At 36.7% G+C, this 24549-nt stretch overlaps 1 protein-coding gene across 5 annotated transcripts in view; it reads left to right on the top strand.

Annotated features, from left to right (window-relative positions):
* Tcf12 (transcription factor 12) overlaps positions 1-24549 on the top strand; it is a 275333-nt gene that overhangs the window by 172684 nt on the left and 78100 nt on the right. For all 5 annotated transcript variants that reach the window (XM_042687436.1, XM_042687437.1, XM_042687439.1 and 2 more), the window contains one exon: positions 22471-22603. In XM_042687436.1, coding sequence (XP_042543370.1) covers positions 22471-22603 — 133 coding nt within the window. The remainder of the gene's footprint in view (positions 1-22470; positions 22604-24549) is intronic.

Below are 24549 nucleotides of genomic sequence, written 5' to 3' on the forward strand. Positions count from 1 at the left end.
AAAATATCATATGCTGACATTGCTAGGATCTAGAGTACACTGAAATAGTTACACAAACGTATTATAGTATATGATAATTATTTGGTTTTATTGTTAGTTATTGTCGTTCATGTCTTATGGTACCTAGTTAAAGGTGTATATATATATATATATATGTATATATATATATGGATAACATAGTATATGTGAGTATCAGGTACTGTCCACAGTTTCAGCCAACACTGTGGTGGTGGTGGGGAGGACGATCCTATAATATATGCCTTGTGGATAAGAGGTCTACAACATAGGGATAGATACTGTACCATCAGATTTCTTAGCTTCTGACCAAGCTGTCATACTTAGTTCTCATCCAGATGGCTTTTTAGAGTTTTTGGCAGTGCTAAGATTTGAATTCAGAGTACTGTGCTTGCTAGGCAAGCACATTACCATACTATTTTGCTTTCAGTTATTTTTCAGGTAGAGTCTTAAGTTTTTGCCCAGACCGGCTTCAGACCAAATCTTCTTAGCTTTCCCTGCCTTCCTACCTTTTCCTACTTTCCCACATAGCTAGGATCACAGGTATGCACCACCATGCCTGATTTATTTATTTTTTAATCTTTATTATAAAGGTGATGAACAGGACGGTTACAGTTATATAAGCATGTTAATGAGTACATTTCTTTTTCAAACACTGTTACCCCTTCCCTCGTTTGCTTATTTTGTTGAGATGGGGTTCCAGTTACTTTTTACCAGGACTGGCCTTGACCTAGGTTTCTCCTGATCTCTACCTCCAATTAACTGGGATTGTAGGTGTGTGTTCTTGTACTTGGAAAAACAAATTTGTAAATTTTAGTGATGATAATAATGATTCCTCTATCCTTCACAGTTTTTCTTAACTTTATTTATTGCATAAAAATCATTTAAAACTATATCAATTTCTGATTTAGCCAGGGATTATACATGACCTTACCAGCCCTTACCAACTCAAAAGAGCCAAGTTTGTAAGTTTCAAGAATTTTCCTTGGGGCTGGGAAGGTGGCTCAGTGGTAGAGCGCTTGCCTTGCATGCCTAAGGCCCTGGGTTCGATTCCTCAGCACCACATAAGCAAAAAGAAAAAAAAAAGCCGGAAGTGGCACTGTGGCTCAAGTGGTAGAGTGCTAGCCTTGAGCTGAAGAGCTGAGGGACAGCGCCCAGGCCCAGAGTTTAGGCCCCACGACTGGACCCCCCCCAAAAAGAAAAGAATTTTCCAAAATGGTTGGCATCATGTTATTTTCTTAAAATTACATATCCTGAAAGTATTTAAATAATAGAAATCCAAAAAATGGTATAGTTTCATTTTTTTCTTTTTAAATAAGTTGTTATATATTAACCAGATGGCTTGTAGCCACCTAGAAGTTATAGAAAACCAAAAAAATGTGAATGTTGGGCTAGAGACATGGCTTCCAAGCAGAGTGCCTGACAGCCAGCACAAAACCCCTCAGTTCAAATCCCAACACTGCCAAAAAGAAAGTAAAGGAAAAGTTCTACTTGTTTAGGTTACAAGAGATGAATAGCAAAATAACAATTGAGCTTCTAGCCTCAAATAAAAATACTTTACTAATCTTTCTTAAATTAGAATAATAGTTCCAACTTCAGATTTACTGTCTATTTTTTGAGTCTCATACATCATGTCATGCAGCCCATAGATGATAGACAAATACCACCACATACATCCAGGTAGACTGATCATTTCTTCTGTATCTATCATTCTTATGTTCAGTTTTGTAAGTCCTTAACCTTTGTTCATCTTCTATTAATATGTTCAGATCAAAAGAAAAATTTGAAAACTAATATACTTCACTTAATAGTTGCTAGAAATAACTAGAGTTCTGTCGTTATAAAGTGCTCTATAAACTTCCATTCTGACACATCATCAAGTAGACTTTCTTCTAATCTGCATTAAAGCCTTGATATTCTTTCCCCTAGATCTCAAATCTAAGGCAGCAGCCTGGTGAGTCAATGTTGAATCTTATACTATGTCCTTGTAGTATTGTTTATTTGTTATTAGGAATATGAAAATGTTAGGAGTCTCAGTTTCTGGTAATACAGTAGAGTATTAGTATATGCCAATCAGGGTGGTAAGAAAAAATGAAATAAAAGGTTATAGAGTCAGAAGACCTAGGTTCAGATCCTTTCTGTGCAGAGATTCCTCATTGAAAAATAAGATTAGCAGTTTCTGCCCCCTACCTACTTTCTAGTTCTATGAAGGTTCAACTATGCTTGTGAAAAGAAATTATAACATACTAGAAGACCTTTTGAATTCTTAGTATAATTTCAATAGGCTCATAAGTTGGTCAACCATTGTTGCTTAAACTAAGGGAGAAACTATTGCAAACATATATCTGACAAATTATAGTTAATGCTTCTATTTAATGAGTTTTCACTTAGCAGATTTTTTACTCAAAGATATTGCTATTAATCATTGGTAAGCTTTATTGGTACTATTTTCCTGTCTTACTAAGATTAATCTAGTGATTTTTGTCAAGGATTAGTTTGCATTTATAGCAGATTTAATTCTTCTATCAAAAACATTTATTTTAAATCTGGTGTATCGCAGTGTAATAACAGTTGTTACCATTTGCTGAGCACTGATTGAGCCAAGTATTTAACTAAACATGCTTCAGTAGCCCATCTTGTAGATTAGAAAACAGAAGTTCTACAGAGGTATTTAAAGTATGATACAACTATCATGCAACAACCGGGTCTCAGATTTCTAGTCTGTGTCATTACATCCTTTTCCATTTAATATCTTTGTTTGAGGCTAGGACTTGGGAGTCTTGGGAGTTTATACATTTAGATTAGAATTCTTATAGGCTGGGGTTCATACTTAGTGAAACCCAGTCCAAGGAATAAATAGATGAAAAGAAAACAAAAGAAAGAAAGAAACTATGAGATCACTGCTTGACAAGTGTTTTTAAACATCTGAGGGATCAGGAAGGACTGGGGAAAAGAGACCTACAAGGTAACTAGAGTGGGTGATGTAAAATAACAATGTGGATTGCTATAAATTAGAGCTAAGGATACTTAGGTATAAGAAAGAGGCATTTTAGAAAATTTCACAGAAACAAATCATGATCTCATCAAGGAGCCCAAAATTGAACAGGACAGAAAGTTTATACTTTAGTCAGTATATGTAGCACCACTGAATACAGTAGGACTGGTAACACAGTAGCAGGATTCATCACTGAGAGAAGCAGTGGCTTCGCAGTCAGCTGTTGCTGCTTAACTCTGGCTGTGCTCCAGTTACTGGGAGAAGTTAAAATGGGACAACTAATTCTGGGCCTTAGTAAGTAAACTTGGGAAATTCAAGAGGGGGGTGTGTGTGGGTGTGTGTGTGTGTGGGTGTGTGTGTGTGTGTGTGTGTGTGTGTGTGTGTGTGTGTGTGTGTGTGTGTTAAGCTTGTTAACTTCCATTCAGAGAAAAACAGAAGGAAAAAATACACTTAACTAATTGGAACAAAACATTGTAAGAAATACAGTGACTTCAAATTATATCCAAATACTACCTTGAAGCTATTTTTCTTCAGTAACATCCCCTAAGGAGCATTAAGTCTGCTATTAATGTACAGAAAATGCTACTGACATTGTGCAAAATTCAGACTAATTTAATAATGCCTGATGGGCCCCTTACTTCATGTTAAGATGATGCAATAACCTGTTGCTAAATGAGCCTCCCCATCCTACAGCACTCCCATAACTGATGGACCATTAAAAGGAAACTGGTATAGCAGTGTTACTGGAAACACTGATAATCATTCTGCAATTGAATTTTTTTTATTGATCCAACGGAGAGCAGAGAAGCTATCATCTTTATTAAAACAGATATGATACTTGTAAAACTGCCATAGTTACGTGAATAATTTTTATCATAATGACAGTTTCCACTGATACCATTTAAATAAGTATTACTCAAATAGTTTGAACAAGCTTTCCTAAAAATACTCAAACATAGAAAATGGCAAGAGTTTTTTTCTTCTCTAGAAGTTTGATGTTACATCTGACTTCTATATTATGCCCTTGAGAAATGACAAGACCCTGCATTAACAACAAGAAGAGACTCAAAAATTAAATGAATTATCAAAACCTTTACTAAGGTTGGTATAGTGCTAAAGATTATAAATTTCTTTTTAAGGCTACTTGTTTCACTTAGTAGGTTTAAATCATATGCTGACCCATATAATTAGTGTCAGAAAATTACAGTTTTGAAAATAGAGAGTTTGTTCTCTGACCACAAAAGAATTAAATTAGAAGCCAATAAAACAGCTAAAAAAGAACTACTATTTGAAAATTAAATGACACATGTCTGAGTAAGCCATGGTTTAAAAAAGAAATTACAAGGGGATTTACAAAGTCCCCCCCCCACTGCCTATCCCCCCACTCTTTTTTATTTTAAACTTTTAGATTTTTTGAGAAAGGATCTTACTATTAGACTTGAATTCACAATTTTACTGCCTCCATTTTTTGAGTGTGGTATGCAACACCATGCCTAGTCTAAAAAGCATTGCTCATGAACAATAATGAAAATAGAACCTATCAAATTTTGTTGGTTAAGTTAAAGCAATGACTGGAAGGGAAGTTCTAGTTTTAAATGATTGTGTAAGAGAGAAGATCTGTATTGAGTCAGGTTTTAACAAACTAGCAAAACACAAAGTAAACTCCAATTAAGTAGAAGGAAGTGAATACTAAAGGACAGAAATCAATGTAATAGAGGGAAAAGCGGGGGGGGGGGGGGGGGGGGATGTAATAACCCTTACCTAGACAGATTAATACAAGGAGAGAGGGAGAGAGAACATAAACTACCAAGAGTGAAAGAGAGATTGTCTGTATAAATTATGCACTCATTAATATTGTAAAGAAGCCCAAGGCATAATGGTGCACACCAGTAATCCCAGCTACTCCAGAGGCTGAAACACAGAAGGCTTGAAAGTTCAACTCCAGCTTGGGCAACTTAATGGGAGCCAGCCAACAAGAATGAATGAGCATACAAACATACACAAAGCAAATGGTAATCATTGAGTTTAGTAAGCTATAAAGTTTAGATGAAATAAATGTCTTAGAAATATTTGCCACAGGCTGAGAATGTGGTTTCGTGGTTGAGGGCTTGCCTAGCATTCATGGCTCTGGATTCAATTCCTCATTACCACATAAACAAAAAGCTGGAAGTGGTGATGTGGCTCAAGTGGTAGAGTGCTAGCCCTGAGCAAAAGAAGCTCCTTGACAGTGCCCAGGCCCTGAATTAAAGCCCCAGGATTAGCAAAAAAAGAAATATTTGCTACAAGGAACCAAGACACTAAATAAATAATTACTCAGTAATAAAACTGAATCCATCTCAAAAAGCAAGCTTGAGCATCATATAGTTTTACTGGTGAATTCTTTTTTTTTTTTTTTTTTTAATTCTTAAGGTAGGGGAGGGAACACTTATACAAACTGTTTTAGAAAATAGAAGAGAAAGGGAAACATCTTCATTTTATGAATTGAACCAGCCTCTGTTATTCAAACTACCCATCTGGTTCATTAAAATTAGTTTACCAATTAAACCAATTAAAATCAGTTTACCAGTTGAGAAACCGTTGTGCTCACAATATTGACAGAAGCTAAAGAAAAACAGGGTTATCATTTCCATAGACAGAGATAGAACACTTGACAGAATTGAATATTTAGAATTAAAATAAATCTCACAACAAACTAATAGCAGACAGCTTCTTCAAGTTAATTAGGGACCTGCATGAATAACACTGCTTAACTTCATAGTTGATAACAAAAGACAAGTATCAAATCCAAGATAAGAATTTCACCATGAGCTCTTTTTTTTCCAAGTCATATCTTCACCAGTATAAGATGAGGGAAAAGTGGGGAGGAAGGAGATACAGACTGAAAAGGAGTAAGTTAATCTGAATTTCTTTGGTCAAGGGGCTTGAACTCAAGGCTAGCACTCTACCACTTTGAGCCACCATGGCACTTCCAGTTTTCTGGTGTTTAATTGGAGATAAGAGTCTCTCAGACCTGCCCCTACTGACTTCAAACCATGGATCCTCAGATCTCAAGGCTCCTGAGTAGCTAGGATGACAGTTGTGAGCTACCAGCATCTGGCATGTTTATGTCTAAGAAATAATCAAGAAAACTTCTAGATTCTAAACTTCTAAAAACTTCTAAAACTTCTAAAAGTTTTTAGCTATGTCACAAAATATAAAATCAATCTTAAAAAAAAAAAAAAAAGCCAAGCTTGGTAGTACATATCTGTAACTCTAGCTCCTTGGTAGGTTCAGGCAGGAGGATCATTATTTTAAGGCAGGTAACACACTGAAAACTCATCTCAAAGGGGAAAAAGTAAGTGTGTGTGTGTGTGTGTGTGTGTGTGTGTGTGTGTGCGTGTGCGTGTGTGAGAGAGAGAGAGAATAATCAGACGTGATTATAAGATAGCTGTAGTATAGGGCTCACTCTTGCTCTCTTGTCCTCTCAGTCTCCTTTATAGGGCTTTTCTTCAAAGAAAACGAAGGTTTCCTTAGCCAGTGAGAGAAGAACCAGTGTTAATCCTTTGACTCAATTCCTATATATATATAATATATATAGGAATCTCTCTGAATGGTATTGTTCTGAGTGAGATATCCTTTAGGGTCTTAAAGCCTTTTTTCTCAAAATTAACTTTTTAAGTTGCTATGTCTGTGAATCTTAACATTTACCATTTTCAAGGTTTTTGGTTTTTTTTTTAGTAACCTAATAACTTTAGTAACCTAATAACTATATGTACTTAAAGAGGTAATTCTCTTGTAAATTTCTTTCTTTCTTTTTTTTTTTTTTGGTAGGTGGTAGGGCTTGAACTCTGGGCCTGGGTGCTGTCCCTCAGCTCTTCAGCTCAAGGATAGCTCTCTATCTCTTGAGCCACAGCACCACTTCCTATTTTCTGAGCAGGTTATTGGAGATAAGAGTCTCATAGACTTTTCCTCCCAGGCTGACTTTGAACCATGATCCTCAGATCTCAGCCTCCTGAGTAGCTAGGATTACAGGCGTGAGCCACTGGCACCAGGTTTCTCTTGTAAATTTCTTTAAGCCTAAAATTCTGTAAGAATCATTTGAAATGATTTCCTTTCTTTACCAGATGCTTCATCTTTTCTCTTATGGTTCCATCTATATTAGAAGACTTGCTTGGGAAATAAAGAAATGAGCATAGATGTTTTCTTGTTTTACTGCATTTATATTATACAATCAGACAACCAAATAGAATCAGCCCTTAGAAAGCTTGTATTCTAGTTGGGGGAGACAAGCTATCCACACATAGAATGTTATTTATGTACACTGAAGGTTAACTAAAAGGATTGGGTGATAGTAAATCTCAAGTAAGTAACACCAATGGAACTGAGAAGAGAGAAATGATACTCAGAAGAGAGAAATGAGTGTGGTTTTAGGATAAAGAATTAGAAAGCATAAATAGAGCCAAAGACTTTACAGGATAGTTGAAATTTTCCTTGGAGCGCTGGCCACTGGTGGCTCATGCCTGTAATCCTAGCTACTCAGGAGGCTGAGATCTGAGGATCACGATTCAAAGCCAGCCGGGGCAAGAAAGTCTGTGAGACTCTTAACCAATTAATCACCAGAAAATCAGAAGTGGCGCTGTGGCTCAAGTGGTAGAGTTCTTGTCTTGAGCTGAAGAACTCAGGCCCAGAGTTCAAGCCCCATGAGCGACTCCCCCCCAAAAAAATACTTCCTTGGAGAGGAGGTCAACATGGGACTAATCAAAGCAAGATAAAGTACTTCCTGTCCCCTACACCAACTTCCTTAATTTTTTTTCTAGAGCCAGGTTAGTGGCTGCTTGTTCATTGTGTTTCTAGCACCTATCTCAGTACTCAGCAAAGGGCAGGTCTCAATAAATCTTATTTTGAATGAAAAAAATGTGTGTTTTAGGAATAATAACATCTTAGTTTGGCTTGAATGAGTATTTACTTAGAGAATCAGTATGAGTTACCTGAATTACAGCAAAGAGCCTTAGTTACCTCTCCAAAGAGTTCATCAGACAGTTGGGCTGATGAAAAATAAAGTGACTTTTAGCAAAAGGATCCAGGATATACAAGAGATAGACTAGCAGACAAGGCAGCCATTTAAAATAATGTTGCTCTAGGCCACATGAAAAGAACAAATGGAAGATCATTTGAAGTCATCTTAGTGGTGTAACAGAACATTACAGATGTTGTAGGATAATTTTTTTTAAACCAAAGAAAGTTATGAATTCCCTCAGATAAACCTATGAGCAGATATATAGATTTTATCTTAACAAGAAAGAACCAATTCAAAGGAAATCCCCAAATAGCCACATTCTTAGGACAAAATACAGAAATGGGTATACAAACAAAGACCAACCCTTCTCCCCCCTTGGGGAAGGTAGGCAGTTGAGGTGCTCACATCTCCACTGGAGACAATTTTTTTGCCTATCTGTAGAAGATTATTTTACATTATTCTCTGTCATCTATAAATTAGAGAGCTATAAAAGCTGTCATAGAATGAGAATCAGATAGTCTAGAGAGGTGTGCCCTAGAGCAAGGATGGGCCAACTGGCTGTAAGCCAAGCCCCCTCCTTTTTAATTGGAATTTGGCCCCATCCACTCATTTACATATTGTCCAAGACCATTTCCTACTGCACTTGTCAGTTTTCTAGCTGCAATTGAGAATGCCTGCTGAGCTTGAATATTTCCTCTAGTTCTGTACAGAACCAGCCCTATTCTAGATAAAGTATAGTTTTCTATCATGTGCTAATTTTTTCCTACACAGGTATAGTTCTTGGCAATTAAGATAATCAGGGGCTTTCATATCTGGCCAATCCTACGCTGGCCTGCTGTTTCCCCAAGAGGATTAATTAAAGATAATTGTTTTAAAAGCAGTTCTTTATGTAACAACAAACCTAATTGTAGGTACTTTAGTCTTGGGATGAATTATTAGAAACATAATATTTAAGATGATATTATAATATTAGTTGATACTGTATAACTTTCTGAGAAAATACATTTCAAAATATATTTCAAAACAGATATAAATGAAGTAAAAGCCTTTCAAGGAGGTAGGAAACAGTAAGGTAACTTGAAACTTGTGTATAGAGGACTGAAAGACTGATGCTTAGTTTTTAGAAGTAATGAGGAAACTATTAAAGCCTTTTCCTTGTTACTTTTAAGGTCAAAATGTTGAGCACAAGGTAGCATAAGGAATCCTAACTTCAGCAGAATTTAAGAAGAAACATTCTCATGGCCTAGCTTTTCAGATGTTGGACTATTTATCTTGGAAGAAAATGACTTCCCTATCTCAGGATGTAATCAAGGAGAGATTTGATACCACATTGCTGTGATTTACCACCAGGATCAGAGCACTTATTCTTTAGCCAAAGAAAAGGATCTGGACATGTTCTTCAATTCTTTGTGTTCTCCAGGAACCAGTAAAAGGCTTTTCGAATAGTAATGCTGATCTTTCTGAGTCTGAACATCAGAAATCACTACTGATACGAATATATAGTTGTGTATATTTAATTTTATTCCAGTAGCACCCAGCAGACTGAAGGCCTTAGTAAGCTGCAAATAGTTTAATTGATACAGTGACCAGATTTACAGGTCAGTTGGACAGGTTAATGATGATGTTAATACGCAGTGACTAGCATACATCAGACACTTAACCTTACAAACATTATTTCATTTAACTGTGAAAATAGTGTTGTTTATTGCTGCTACTGGTGCTGCTGCTGCTATTATTGCTGCTATTTGATAGCCAAGGAACCTGCAGCCTTAAGGAGCTATAGAATTTACCCACAACGACATAGCCAGTAATTGTTAGATGGATAGGAGATATTAAGGGAGTGATGAGAGAGTGATTGGAGTAATAGACTCAGTGGTCTAGTTTTCAAAGGAAGGAAATGAAGCCATGATTAAACTTTGTGACTAGAAACAAGGTCGAGATATCAGATGTCAGAAGGTGAAAGAGCAAGTGCCGAGAGCAATCAAGGAGCGACAACACTGTAAGAGCAGGAGGTTATGTCAAAGAGAATATTGAACTTCAGAATTTCAGAAGTCAAGTGGTTCCCAGTGCTGACAACTCTCCTCTGGAGAGTAGGTTATTAGATTGGTGATTGGGGATTGCAGGAGTCACGAAGGTTGAGAAGACATAATACTCACTCTTGGATGGGTGTTGAAGCTCTCCCAAAGATAATTCCCTCAGGAGAGAGCATGTGAAATGCTATGCACAGTAGATGCTACACAATAGACTTTCAGAAAATGTTTGAAACTGAACCATGGTCTTTAATCTTCTGGACTTGATTAATTGTTTAGGATATTGGTACAAGGAATTTTATGGTAGGAAAAACCTCCTCTTAAAAGCATCAGGTAGTAATCAGTTATCACTTTCTGCCTCTTTAAAGGCCAGCAAATGTTAGGCTCTGCAAGGGTTAGTTGGCAAGGAAACACTTCATTCATTGCTTCTAATCCCTCTGAAAAAAATCATAATTATACTTTTGGTGACACTCAGTGCTCTTAAAAAAGTCACTTTACCGGGCTGGGAAGGTGGCTCAGTGGTAGAGCGCTTGCCTTGCATGCATGAGGCCCTGGGTTCAATTCCTCAGCACCACATAAGCAAAAAAAAAAAAAAAGCTGGAAGTGGCACTGTGGCTCAAGTGGTAGAACACTAGCCTTGAGCTGAAGAGCTGAGGGACAGCGCCCAGGCCCCAGAGTTCAGGCCCCACTACCGGACCCAAAAAAAAAAAGTCACTTTACCTTTTTTTTTTCTATTGCAAATTTATTTCAGGAAAAAACAGCCTGTTAAATCATAGAGATTAAATGTCATCTCAGAAGACACAAAAAGAGGTAAAGGTGACTGTGTACTGAATGTTACATAATAAGGAGTGGTTGTCAGTTTTGAAGATGACTGTCACTTTTGAAAGCTAGGAAATAACAAAATAAACAGCAGGAACAATAGAACATTGGCAGTTGTGGTAATTGGATCATGGGTATATTAAGGCTCACTGTACTGTTCTTTGAAAATTTCCAAAATAAGAATGGCAGTTTTTTGAACATGTGTAGTTGTAATATTTCAGCTCATGAAGCATTACGTGTCTCATCCTCCTAACGCCATATTGAGTTGTATATTACTCTTGGGTGTCCCTTTGGAAATACAAAGGATTAGGAAGAGTGCTACTCATTTACTATCTTTGAAAGCCAGCATTAAAGAGAAAGGGAATAGTTTCAGAGTATTAAAATTCTTCTAAAAGGTTTAGGATTTCCTACTACCATTTTCATAAAAGCAAATAGGAAATGATGTATATAGTGTCTCCTATTCTTCTAATGTTAGTACTGTACAATAGAATATATGGCTTTTTTTAATTAAGGAAAAGGTTCCAAAGTATACTGGTAGCAATGTAGGAAATCATTCACAAGGCCTCTTTTAAGAGATTTTGCTGGGCACTGATGGCTTACACCAATAATCCTAGCTACTCAGGAGGCTGAAATCTAAGGATCCTGGTTCAAAGCCAGCCCAGGCAGCTAAATCTTTGAAATTCTTATCCCTAATTAACTACCAAAAAGCTAGAAATGGAGCTGTGGTTTAAAGTAGTAGAGTGCTGGCCTTGAGCAAAAGAGCTCAGGAACAGCTCCTAGGCCCTGAGTTCAAGCCCCACGACTGACCAAAAATAAAAAGAGGAGATTTCAATTAAAAATTCAGACATTCAGAAAACTGTTCACTTCTTGGGGAATGATGGGTTAATGAAGGGTTGTAACAATATTATTATACAGCTCAAGCTGGCCTTGATCTCAAGATCATCATGCTTCAAGCTTCCCAAGTGTTAGGATGGCAGATAAGTGCTAAGATTACAGTCATGTGTCACCACACATGGCTAGAGGACATGCTTAGCACATATTACTTCCAGTTTCATTAGAATCTGCCTTCAAGAAATGACCTGGGCTAGAAGAATGGCTCAAGTGTAGAATGGCCAAAAGAGTTAAAAACAGGGAGAGAAGGATGTAAGTGGGCTTTTTTATGGCAGCCTATAAAATAGTAAACATTTTCATTGCATGTTTATAATTATTACTAAATATATTGTGAATTTTTAGTTGACTTTAGCTCTTCATTTCCAATAAGTCTCTTCATTGACCTATATCCCAGATCTTCCTACTCTTGATATCTTTTCATTGACTGATGCAAATTTGGAAGAAAGGTTGAAAAAAAATGTTGGGAAAGAAATATTAAGATAGTAAAATTTCCCTTTGTTACTGATAATTAAAGAAGATTGGGGAACTTAAACTTACTAGATGACCATGCTTTAGTCATGTGGTACTATATAGGTAGTTTGTTTCTGTAAGCCAGAAAGGTTGTGCTGCTTACACTGGCAGGATGCATGTGATGGATGACTGTCATTATCTTCTCAAACCTGCATGACACTTTAAGGATAGACAATGATAATTAAATTTTCAAGAAACCATGTTGCGATTATAAGATTTGAGACATGCCCAGAAACCACCATGGCTAGTGGTGACTGCTTTGTTTTTATTGACCCAGGAAAAAACTGTAAGCATCTCAGGTTTTCTTTTATTTTGTTTCCCTGTATAGTCTCCCCCTCTCAGTCCCCACCCCTGAGTTAATATAGTGTCCAAAGTGTTGGTAATGACTTGGAACTATTCAGGTTGCACAAAGCATTTAATGAAATCTTGTCTTAGACAAATCACTGGAGAGGATCATAATTAATGTCTCATTTTCTGCCAGTTGCTATTGATTACTCATTCAAGATCCCTTTGTTCTCAGGATGATAACAACTGTAGTTTGCATCACTATCTAATGAGATTCTCAGGATAGAATTCTTTAACAGCATGCTGATAATTGCTAACATATCCCTGAAATTTCAATGTAAATGAATTAGCATCATAATACAATTATTTCACAAATGTCAGTGTTTTGCAAATTTAAAATTTATTAAGTCCATTTTTAATCATTTATAGAAAATTAACAGAAGATGGTTATATTATTAAAACCCAACTTTTATTGCTTGCCCTGGATCCACTTACCCTCCATGATAGTTGGATTGTGATTTGGTTGTTACTTGGAATGAGAGGTTTCTTTGTCACTATTCAGTTCTCCTGTCACAAGCTCTGAAACTTCAATTGGACTCAAAACAGAACTGAAGTGTACTGGGTGTTTTCTGTGTTTTTTAAATTAAACTATAAGTAGAAGAAAAATTGTAAAAGCAGTGTACTAATTTGGCTCTCTTGATCCATTGGTGACAAAAGAGAAACAATACTAAAGCATAAAGAATTGAACTGAGAAAATCTTCAGTGTATGTATTCTATATTAGCATGGTTGTATTTTATATCCCTTTAATTTCAGCATATTCCCTTCTCAAAAGACAACTCTTGAACAGCTGCTTGCCTTTATGTATTAAGACTGCATGCCATTTCAGGAGCGTAAAATAGGCATGAAATTAAGGAATTTTGGTGACTGTGCATGCAGCAGAGGTTCTGTGAGTCCATAATAAATATTTCAATTTTTTGAGGTAGGTGACAGTAGTATTTCACATAGGTAATTCTTCTAGAAAGCACATTAATGATAAGTTGATGCTTCAACATTTTAGTCATAAAATGATGAATACAATTACTGCCTAATTTAATCTGAATTTATGGATGGATATCAAACTATATTTAGTAAGAGTTTGAGCCAGTCAATTTAATGAAAAAAAGAAGTTCTGGGAAAGTGAGCTTATATTTATTTTTACCATCAAAGGTAAAGAACGCTTGATTATTATACTATGATTCTTGAATCTTTATAGCTACTGAATGGTACCATTTTGCATAGAATGTTCCTTTGTGGTCCTATAAATAGCATATTCAAAATACCTTCCAGTATAATTAACAAGAGTTTGCATTAGTAAATTATTTTGGCCCAGCCCACTTTTTTGCTTTTGGGCCACTAAATAACCTTTTCAAATTCACACTTGAGAGTCAGAATAGTTCTTAACCCAAGAAGAGTACTGAAAATCTTCAAAGTATGTATTGAATAGGTTATTAAAGTTATTTGTAAAGAAATGAGGATTCTTGGTCTGGGAAGATGGCTCAGTGGTAAAGTGCTTGCCTTGCATGCATGCGGCACTGAGTTCGATTCCTCAGCACCACATAAGCAGAAAAAGTCAAGTGGCTCCATGGCTCAAGTGGTAGAACTCTAGCCTTGCTCTGAAGAGCTCAGGGACAGAGCCCAGGCCCCACGAAGGACAGAAAAGAAAAATAAAAAAAGAAATGAGTCTTATTTACAGGCTAGAAGTTTGTCATGTTATTCAAAATATTATTTACCAGGCCAGTAGTCTCGGCTCTTCATTAGTATTTCAGGGGATAGATAACTGTTTCATTGATTATCAGTGTTAGATATGTTTTTCCCATGAGGTTTTATTTAGATGGCTCTGAAAAGATTGTTTTCTACTAGTATATTAAGAAATGAGTGTTATATTATTTCAGAATACTATTTTCCTCTTGAATAGACAGGTTGGCAGAATAAAGCTGCTTTGCCTAGTTTTGTATCCTCTGGGATATTTGTATTCTATTTCCTAAGACACCTTCAGGACAAGATCTGGTAATCAATAGTGCTTCTCATTTGCATTAGGCAGGCAGAAAAATCAATAATATAGGCTGGTAGTTAATTTGATTTTAGAAGAAAAATAAAATATTTTTACTTACGTTTTTGTATTGATGAATCAAAGGAAATATAAATAATTGTTACTAGTGGAAATCAAAATGTAACTTTTATAATTTAGCCTTTTTTGTATCATATTTTCTTTTGATTTAGTTAACAAGACAAAACTATGATCTTGTTAAAAAGAAACATTTTCTCCATTTACTTAGCTTAATTATACATATCACAATATTTCCTTCCTTTAAGGAAGGAAAAAAGTTACTGATACAATTTTGGCAATGGAGTAAAATATAATTCCCTGTCCACATTTGTCTGTAGTAAGAAGAAAAGTTTATGAACACTAAAGTTTGTAACAAGTAGGTGTTTTCTCCTAAGAAGTATATTCTTTTTCCTATATAGTATGTATCTTTTGATTTGTGTTTCGTAGGTAACTTATTTTTAGAACTGTAACCCACAAATTCACTTATAAATTACTTAATATATTTTCAAGTTAACATTCTCATTTAAGTGGTTTATATTCCTGGAGTGCTATAGGAATTTTATATTGGGGAAAAGGCCTCCTAAACAAACCTAGATAAAATTACTAAGGACAGTTACTGAGAGATGTAGTGTAGTGCTTTTTAAATGTGCTAGTGAATTCTCAGTGTTTATTGTTCTTGTCTCCAAGGTTTTACTTTGGAAAAATACAGACTTTCAGAAAGGAAGAAGAGTGCAGCGAATGTCCATGCACTCTTCATGAATGCCAGTTAACATTTCACCACATTTGGGTGCACACATTCCCCTTTTCTCACCCAATATGTGTGTGCATATATTTGTATGCAATATGTGGCTCTATACACACAAGTGCACATACTTCTGCTGAATCATTTGAGAATAAATTGACATTTTTCTCTTCTTGATTTGGATTGATACAGCTTGAATCTGTCACATCTTTCCTCAGATTTAGCCTCTAATTGTCCACCCTCTCTCCAGGGGTCTGTCACTTCTGCCTCTGTTCTTTTGACTCTTTCCAACATCTGATTTTACCATAGCCATTGGGAGTTGTAACCCAGCCAGCTTGGATTCAGGGCAAACAAGGTCTCCTGAAACCTCAAGTCACTTAGAACAAAAGGTTTGTGCCCAAGAAATAGAGGCAGGGAATGCTACTCATCTTCATTCTTTTTTTTAATAGAATGTTATGATTTATACCAAAAAAATGAATGTTTTATTTTAACAAAGCCAATAAATAACTTCTTTGTAGTTTTATGTTAGCTAGTAGTAATGTATACAATTAAAAAAGAACAGATTTATTGTCCTTATATAACTTGTTCAGGATTTAAACACAAGATACCTAACTGCAAAAACCCATGCTATTTCTTAGAAATATTTTAAAAGGGACTGGGAAGGTGGCTCAGTGGTAGAGCACTTGCCTTGCATTCATGAGGCCCTGGGTTCGATTCCTCAGCACCCCAAAAGCAAAAAGAAAAAAAGCCGGAAGTGGCGCTGTGTCTCAAGTGGTAGAGCACTAGTCTAGAGCTGAAGAGCTGAGGGACAGCGCCCAGGCCCAGAGTTCAGGCCCCAGGACCGAACCAAAATGTGTATATATATATATATATATATATATATATTTTAAATGGATGTTCCTGTTTATTTAGATTATTCATGCTTCTTCATTGTGAGCATAACTTGACCTGTTTGAAGAAGGCAACCTAATTTTACTCATCTGTATGTCTGTTACCCAGCCATATAGACCTCTCTTTACCATCCTTTAAACTCAACCTTAGATTACAATTTTTTACATGCCTATAAAAATTTGTATATAGGGACTGGGAATGTGGTAGCTATTTGCCTAACATGCATGAAGCCCTGGGTTCAATTCCTTGGTACCACATAAACATAAAATAAATTTAAAAATTTTAAAATTGTATACAGGAATCCAGGCCCTGATGGCTTACGTCTATAATCCTAACTGCTCAGGACACTGAAGGATCATAATTCAAAGCTAGTCTGGGCAGGAAAGTCCATGAGACTCTTATCTCCAGTTAACTAACCACCAGAAACCCAGAAGTAGGGCTATGGCTCAAAGTGGTAGAGCATCAGCCTTAAGCAAAAAAAGCTTAGGGACAGCACCCAGAACCTGAGGTCAAACCCCATGACTGACAAACAAAAAAAAGTATATAGGGAATGTTGTAAAGGGACTGATAAAGACACATATGAATGTCTTTTTCTTGTATATTTTTATATATGTACAATACCTATCTGTGTCTTCCATGTGAGAAAATACAGAAGGAATAATAAGTACAAGCAGTACCTCAAAAAATTATCAATGAGAAGCTAGTATGGCCCTGAGCAGGGAACATCCTTTAGAAAGACCAATGATCCTTAAAGAAAACTTTAAGGTCCATGACCTGTGCCTTCAAGCATGTGGCAATAATGTGTTCCATCTAGCATACTATGACCCATACTCTGATCTTGCTGTTTGAGGAATGTTTCACGGTCCTATCACTGGCAAAGTAAAAGGAAGAAATGCAAAGCAGATGTACTAACAGACATTTCAGTATAACATGTATGAGAGACTTGATTCTAGGCTACTCGCCTTCACACATATCAGGAAATCATGGTTTGTCATATAAATACAGAAAATACATAAATGTGTTTTTGTGCTTACATTCATCACTTTTAGCATTTCTTCCGGAGCTTATTTCTCCTTTATGTGTGATAATCACACCTTTCCCTCCCAATCTGCTGAATGTTTTATCTGCTGAAATTTATGCTATAGAGTCTAAATAATTACATTGATGTTGTGTAGTCTTTGGGATGTACATACCATATTGTCTGGTGATCGAAAAATTCCCCGTACTTTCCTGCTTTTTAAAGGAATATCTAAGTTGTTTCCAAAGAAGAATTTATCTTGAAAAAGCTGAAAGAAAACTGTTGTCTTTGATAATGAATATTTTGGAAACATGTAATAACGTTTGGCTAGTTTGGTAGCTGGATTGATTCATGTGTGCCTCAGCATTGTTCAATAAGCTTTAAAGAAACTGAAATACCAAATGAAAATGAAATGACAACCTAGAAAAACTTATGAGATACAGCAGAAACCATTATCAGAGGGAAATGTTTAGTTATACATATCTACATTTTGAAAAGAAAGCAATCCAGCCAGGCTCAGTAATGTTCACATGAATTTGTAACTATTTAGAAGATTGAGGGAAGACAATTGCACATTTGAGGCCAGTTTGAGCATTATAGCAAGAACTAATCTCAGGGGCAGAGAATAAGTTTCCAAATCTGCAACCTAACTTTAAGAAACTAAGGGAATGGGTTGGAAAGGTGGTTCAGTGGTAGAGCGCTTGCCTTGCATGCATGAGGCCCTGCGTTCGATTCCTCAGCACCACATAAGCAAAAAGAAAAAAGCCGGAAGTGGCACTGTGGCTCACGTGGTAGAGTACCAGCCTTGAGCTGAGGAGTTGAGGGACAGCGCCCACGCCCAGAGTTCAGGCCCCACGACTGGACCCAAAAAATAAAAAAAAAAGAAACTAAGGAAAAAAAAGAACAACACCCTAAGTAGGCGTTGTGGTCTCTGCCTGTAATCTCAGCACTCAGGAGGCTGAGGCAAGAATATCATGAGTCTGAAGCAAGCTTCGGCAGCTGTACAAGACCCTGACTAAAAGAGGAGAGCTGGTGACTGTTTTCAAAGATCAACAAAAGTGACACGCTTTTAAATTTATTAAAAGAAAAAGAATAGTAAAGGTACTAAATTGTAAATGAAAATGGGTGACATTATCTCTGACTTTACAGAGATAAAAGCAATAAAGCATTAAAGTAATACTAGTATTCCAGCAGTTAATCTTGGGAAATGTATGAGTTCCTAAAAAGTACACATACACTACCAAAATTTGCTCATGAAGAAACAGCAAATCTAAACAAAGCAAAAACAAAGAGACCGAATCACTAATAAATAATCTCCTAATTAAGAAAAGTAGAAGACCATTTACTAATGATTTAGAACAGATTCTTAACCCATTGGGTGTTCACTGTGTTCATCTGTTATCAGAGACAAAGATACCACAAGAAAAAGGGAACCTCATTTTTCCCGTTTGAAGACTTAATCATAAAACTACAATAATCAAAACAGTGTGATACTCTCATTAGGTAAATATATAAACCAATGAGATACAATTGAGAGTCTATAAATAGCTGAAACATTTATTGTCAGTTATTTTCAAAGATGCTAAGATCACAGAATAGGGAAATAGTATCCAACAAGTGGTACTGAGACAACTAGATATGCATGGGAGGTTGGATCCTTTCTCTACACCAAATAGAAAATGAACTCAGTATTTACTGAAAACCTAAATGTAACAGTTAAAACTATAAAATTCTTGGGAGAAAATACAATGCTGTATCTTTATCATCTTAGACTTGTCAATAGGGTCTTAGATGTGACATCAAAACAAACAGAAAGAAGAAGTGGAGCTATGGCTCCTGTGGTACAGATCTGTAGCCTTGAGCACAAAGGCTCAGGCACAACATCCACACTCTGAGTTGAAGCCCCAGGGTAGGCACCAAAAAAGATAAAAATAAAACTAGAAATAAAAAAGCAAAATTGAAAAAAAAATTGCATCAAAAGATATTAAGATAGTAATCCCAGACATCAAGTGGTTGAAGCAAGAGGATTATAAGTTCAAGGCCTCAATATATCATGCAGCAAGACCTTGTCACACACACTCTTTAAAAAAAAAAAAAAAGGAAAAGAATTTTAGGGCTAGCTCAGTATGTGCAAGACCCTACGTCCAATTTTGTAGCTGTACTATGTACAGTACGTCTAAAATGACCATCAGTAGATGAATGGGTAAATAAATTATATATATCCATACAGTGGAATATTATTTAGTCCTGTGGAATGAATGTTGACACCTGCTAGAAGGTGAAGAAACTTTAAAAGCATTGTGCTAGGTGAAAGATGCCAGGTGCAAAAGGTTACATATTGGCCAGTTGCTGGTGCCTCACACCTGTGATACTAGCTACTCAAGAGGTTAAGATCTGTGAGACTGTTAGCGCCAATAAACCACTCAAAAAAAAAAAAAAATGATGCTGGGGCTCAATTGGTAGCACACTAACCTTGGGAAAAAAAGAAGCCCAGGGTCAGTGCCCAGGCCTAGAGTTCAAGTCCCAGGACCGGCAAAAAAAAAAAAGTTACATATCATATGATTAGATTGATATGAAATATCCAAAATAGATAAATCTAAACCTATAGGGACAGGAAGCAAGTTGGTGTTTGTCAGGAGTTAGGGAGGGTAAAATGTGAAGTCACTACTTAGTAAGTGTAGAGGTTGGGGAGGAAAGGAACAGGAGTGAGCTTAATGGATATGGGCTTCCTTCTGGGGTAGTGAGAATGTTCTGGAGCTAGATAGTAGTGGTGGTTGTACAACAACATCATGAATGTATGAAATTCCAAGTTTTAGAAACTTAAATGGTTCATTTGTCATATAAATTGTATCTTGATTTTTTTTTAAGCTGAAACTTTTTTGGGGGGCGGGTGGGGGCGGGTGTCTGGTTGTGGGACCTGAACTCTGGGCCTGGGTGCTGTCCTTCAGCTCTTTAGCTCAAGGCTAGCGCTCTACCACTTGAGCCAAAGCGCCACTTCCGGGTTTTTTCTTTTTTGCTTATGTGGTGCTGAGGAATCGAACCCAGGACCTCAGGCATGCAAGGCAAGCGCTCTACCATTGAGCCAACTTCCCAGCCCAAGCTGAAACATTTATAGGGGACAAAATGGGGGGAGAGAAAAGGAGAAAGTCATTTATATGAGAGGTTTTGTTTTTATAGGGTTTTGTTGTGATCGTCCTATGGCTTGAAATCAGGGCCTGAATGCTGTCCCTGAGCCTTTTTTGCACAAGGCTGATGCTTTACCACTTAAGCCACAGCTCCACTTCAGCTTTTGGAGTTAATTAGAAAAAAAAGTCTCACAGTGAGACCAAAAGAGAAAATCACCAAGGTGTAACACCGAAGTGCCTCTTCATATGTATATAAAATAATATATATACTGAACCAAACTCCAAAGATAAGGAATTCTTAATTTGTTTTTGTTTTGTTTTGTTTTCTTATGACTCTGTGTTCTTTACATCATATGGTGCACATCTGAGGGAAGGTGGTCGGGGAGGGCACAGAACCAGTGGGAAACAGGTGGAAAAGTACAGCAATAGAGCCCACTGGCTGCATTGGGCATTGATAAAAGTGAACCACGCAACTCGTGGGCAGAGATGGGAGGGAGGGAATGGGAAAGAATGAGGAAACAGATGATACTAAGCAAAAGGAAGGAAATGTACTTAACTACCTGACATAATATGTGCAGGTAACTCTGCTGTATATCACCTCTATAACAACAATAAGGGAATTTTTAAAAGACAGCATTTCATGGACTTTGGAGTGGACTGGATCTGAACCCCAATGCTTAGATATCAGCTTCTTGAGTAGCTAGGATTACAAATATGAACCATCATCTGGCTCTATAGAGTTATGTTTAGAGATAGAATAGAGATAGCAACTAGATTTTCCAAAGTTCTGCTAAACTGACTTGAGGAAAGTCCTGACTAAAGCTGAAATTTATTTCTCAGTGTATTTGTAATGCTCAGTGGTTGAAAAGACAGCTACTAAGAGTTTGGTCGTGGCAGTAAGGGATATTAAGTATATTGTTGGAGGAAAATAAATGTGCAAGAGAAATCTCATCTCCTTTTACTTGAGTGTCCTCTCAGATGTAGTCTATACCCTCTTCCATTGACTTTCCTTTTCCCTCTCTTTCACATCTCTATGGTCCCTTCTCATCTCAGCTGCCAGAAATCTTGGAGCAAAATCCTGCCAAACAAACCTCATTTGTTTTATGATGGGGTCATTGGGTGAATGGGTTAGGGCTGTGCGATCTCTGAATTTCAGTGAAGCATTTGACAAAATCTCATGATATCACCGAAGCATACCTCAGGGTTCCCTCCTCAGCCTTGTCATCTTGATAAATTTCCTTTAATCACATTTTTGATGCCTAGACATTAGAAAGGCTATAAATGCATTGGTTGACAAACTTAGAATCTGAAAAAGGATAGGAATGTATGATGTTTATGGACTAAATAGGACAAGACGAATTTCATCAGAGAAGCAGAGATTAACATTAGATCTTGCAGTTGAGACAAACAAATACAAACTAAATAAACATAACATAGAAGGATAAAACAGAACACGCCACAACACAAAAAGCCATGAAATGTGACTGTTGTCAACATCCAGACAAAAGCTAGCACAAATGGGTTTCTGGAATATGCTCCATTCCAGTCAGGCCACATCTGAGGCATTGTCCTCCATTTCATTTTACAGTGAACTTTGACAAACTGGAGAGGGATTTACAGGATCAGGTCTGGGATGAAGAAGAAACTTACGCACGTGTCATCAGACACAAGTGAAGAAAGTGAATGGCTAGAAAATACTGACATTCTTCAAACAGTGTCCAAAAAGAAAAGGAAAAAGTACAGCATTATCGACTGATGTGATGACAAAAAACACTTTTAGCAAAAACTGGATGACTGCTTTTCAAAAATGTTGATAGAGTGGAATCACAGTTACTAAAATATCATTCAATCCGAAGATTAGTGAGTATACATAAGTAGTAAAAAGTGGGCAAGGCTAGGGTGGAGAATATAATAGATGCTGAAACCGTTGGTCCAACTGAATTCAAAAATTACTTTTAGGGTGTTTTGTAAGTTTAACACATTGCTGAAGGTCCTTTAAGATAATTCAGAAATGGTGAAACAGTATCAGCAGGAAGGTGACTTGTTTCTTTGATCTTGTTTTGTAGTCTAGTCTCCTAAGACAAGATCTAGGACTCGGGAGTCCAGCACAGCTGTCTTCTTCAGGAAAACCTGGTACACCGTACTATTTCTCAGCAACAAGCTCCAGGAGAAGACCACTCCATGACTCTGTAGCCCTAGGTGAGTCCATCACAAAGAAACTCCCATCTTACAAATGTTTCTAGTCTTTTAAAAATTTCTCCCCACCTGAACTATGCTGGTGTGCTTTTAATTAGAAGGTCCATTGGAAGGGAAAACAATGCAGAAAGTTAATTCTGAACAAAACATAATTAAAATTAAAAAGGTGTGCAACTGTGACATATAGAATCGTCACGGTGCTGTTCCCCCTGCCCAGTTCCAAAACAGTGCTGCAGGAACCTTGTACAGTATTAAGCCCTTGTACCCTCTCTTCTTTTGTGGCTTTTTTTCTTTCTTCTTCTTTTTCTTCTTCTTCCCCTTCTCCCTTTCTCCTTCCTCCTTCCCCCTTCCTCTTCCTCCTTTAGATCTCAGAGTTCTGAGTAGCTAGGATTACTGGCATGAGCTACCAGCACCAGGCTTGGCTTTTTTCTAACTCATATTTAGCCCTACTAAGCCAGTGTGTTTTGTGTTGCTGCTTACAGTTAACCTCACATGTACCCCAATATGTTATCCAATCAAAATTTTTGGTGATTCCTGCCAAAGACCTTTATTGTAGCACAGGTCAGCTTCTAAAATTATCTACTAAAAGAAATTATGTAATAGGAACAAATATTTGTTGACTGCTTTCAGTTTATATATGAAATATTTAGGTGAAATGTTAACTGGTTTAAACTGGTTTAAATATTTAAGTGAAATATTTCCGAGATTTAAGCTCTTGAAGGTTGTACAAAGGGCATGTTCGGGATTATCAAACTCATTGATGAGAACTCTTTAACTAGATATATCCACTTCTCAGTATGTATTGGTATGGGTATATATCGTGGGTGATTTAGAATGTGTGCATGTTATTACGATTCAGCCCTATCAATTTAGACAGGTATTTTTTAAAGAAATGCTAAATAGTAAATACATTTCTTCATATCCACTGTTTTTCTACTTTTTGACTTAGTCAAAGTGGGAATGTTGTTTTGAGTGTAGATTTAGGCATGTTACTCTAGAAAAACATCTTGTTCAAATGGTATGTGAGCACATACTATCACAAAGGCACTAATATCATCATTATTACTATTACTATCACTAAAACTTCAAGAGGAAAACATCAGCTATGCAAGTAATTAGGAAAGAATAGATTTCATAAAATTCCAGACTTAAAATTCAAGTTTCCTGGAAATTAAAACTTGTATGTTCTTTGTTTTCATTGATATAAATACTTTTGATGGTCTCTTCCATTCTAGGTATGGCACTATACACAGCACATCTTTTCAGAAGCTCTATGGGGTTGTAATGTTTGCCTCAGCTTAGACATGAGCCAAGGCATCAAGAAACAGTAATTTAATTTAGTCCAGGCTAAATGGGAACTGTGGTCATTCTCTTGACACTTGGGGAGACCCATTGGTCTTCCCATGTGAATATTATTTAGCAGATTACTATTAACATTGTCCATTGATATTTCTTTGTGTTAACCATTTTTCTTGGCACTGAAGTCATTGAAGAACTTCAGAGATCTGTTCTTAACTAAGTATCTTCTGGAACCATTTAGGTATTTTAGGAAATGAACAGTTACTAATTATCTCATTTGTAATCATTTTCCTCTACATTTTAACATAATAATAATGGCTGAAATTTATCAAATGCCATGCACTATACTGAGCCACATTTCATATATCAGCCTAATACAGGAAATACTTGGTAGAGGAGGCACTCACCAGTTATTCCTCTGAGGGAATTAGGAGCCCAGAAAGGTTAAAAGTAACTGTTCTGGCTCACATAGCTACTGTGGGATGGAACTGAAATTTTAATTCAGCCAATTTACTCTTAACCACAATTCACAACCTCCCAAAAGTGAACTGTGTGAATCCCAGGCTTATGAGTTTAAACTGTTTTAAAATCACATTTCCTATGTGACTGTGTAGTTAGTGGTAGATTATGTAGTGGCGGACAATTGTAGT

This window comes from Dipodomys spectabilis, unplaced genomic scaffold (genome assembly GCF_019054845.1).
Source record: "Dipodomys spectabilis isolate Male_0828 unplaced genomic scaffold, ASM1905484v1 ptg000108l, whole genome shotgun sequence".
Lineage (NCBI taxonomy): Eukaryota > Metazoa > Chordata > Mammalia > Rodentia > Heteromyidae > Dipodomys > Dipodomys spectabilis.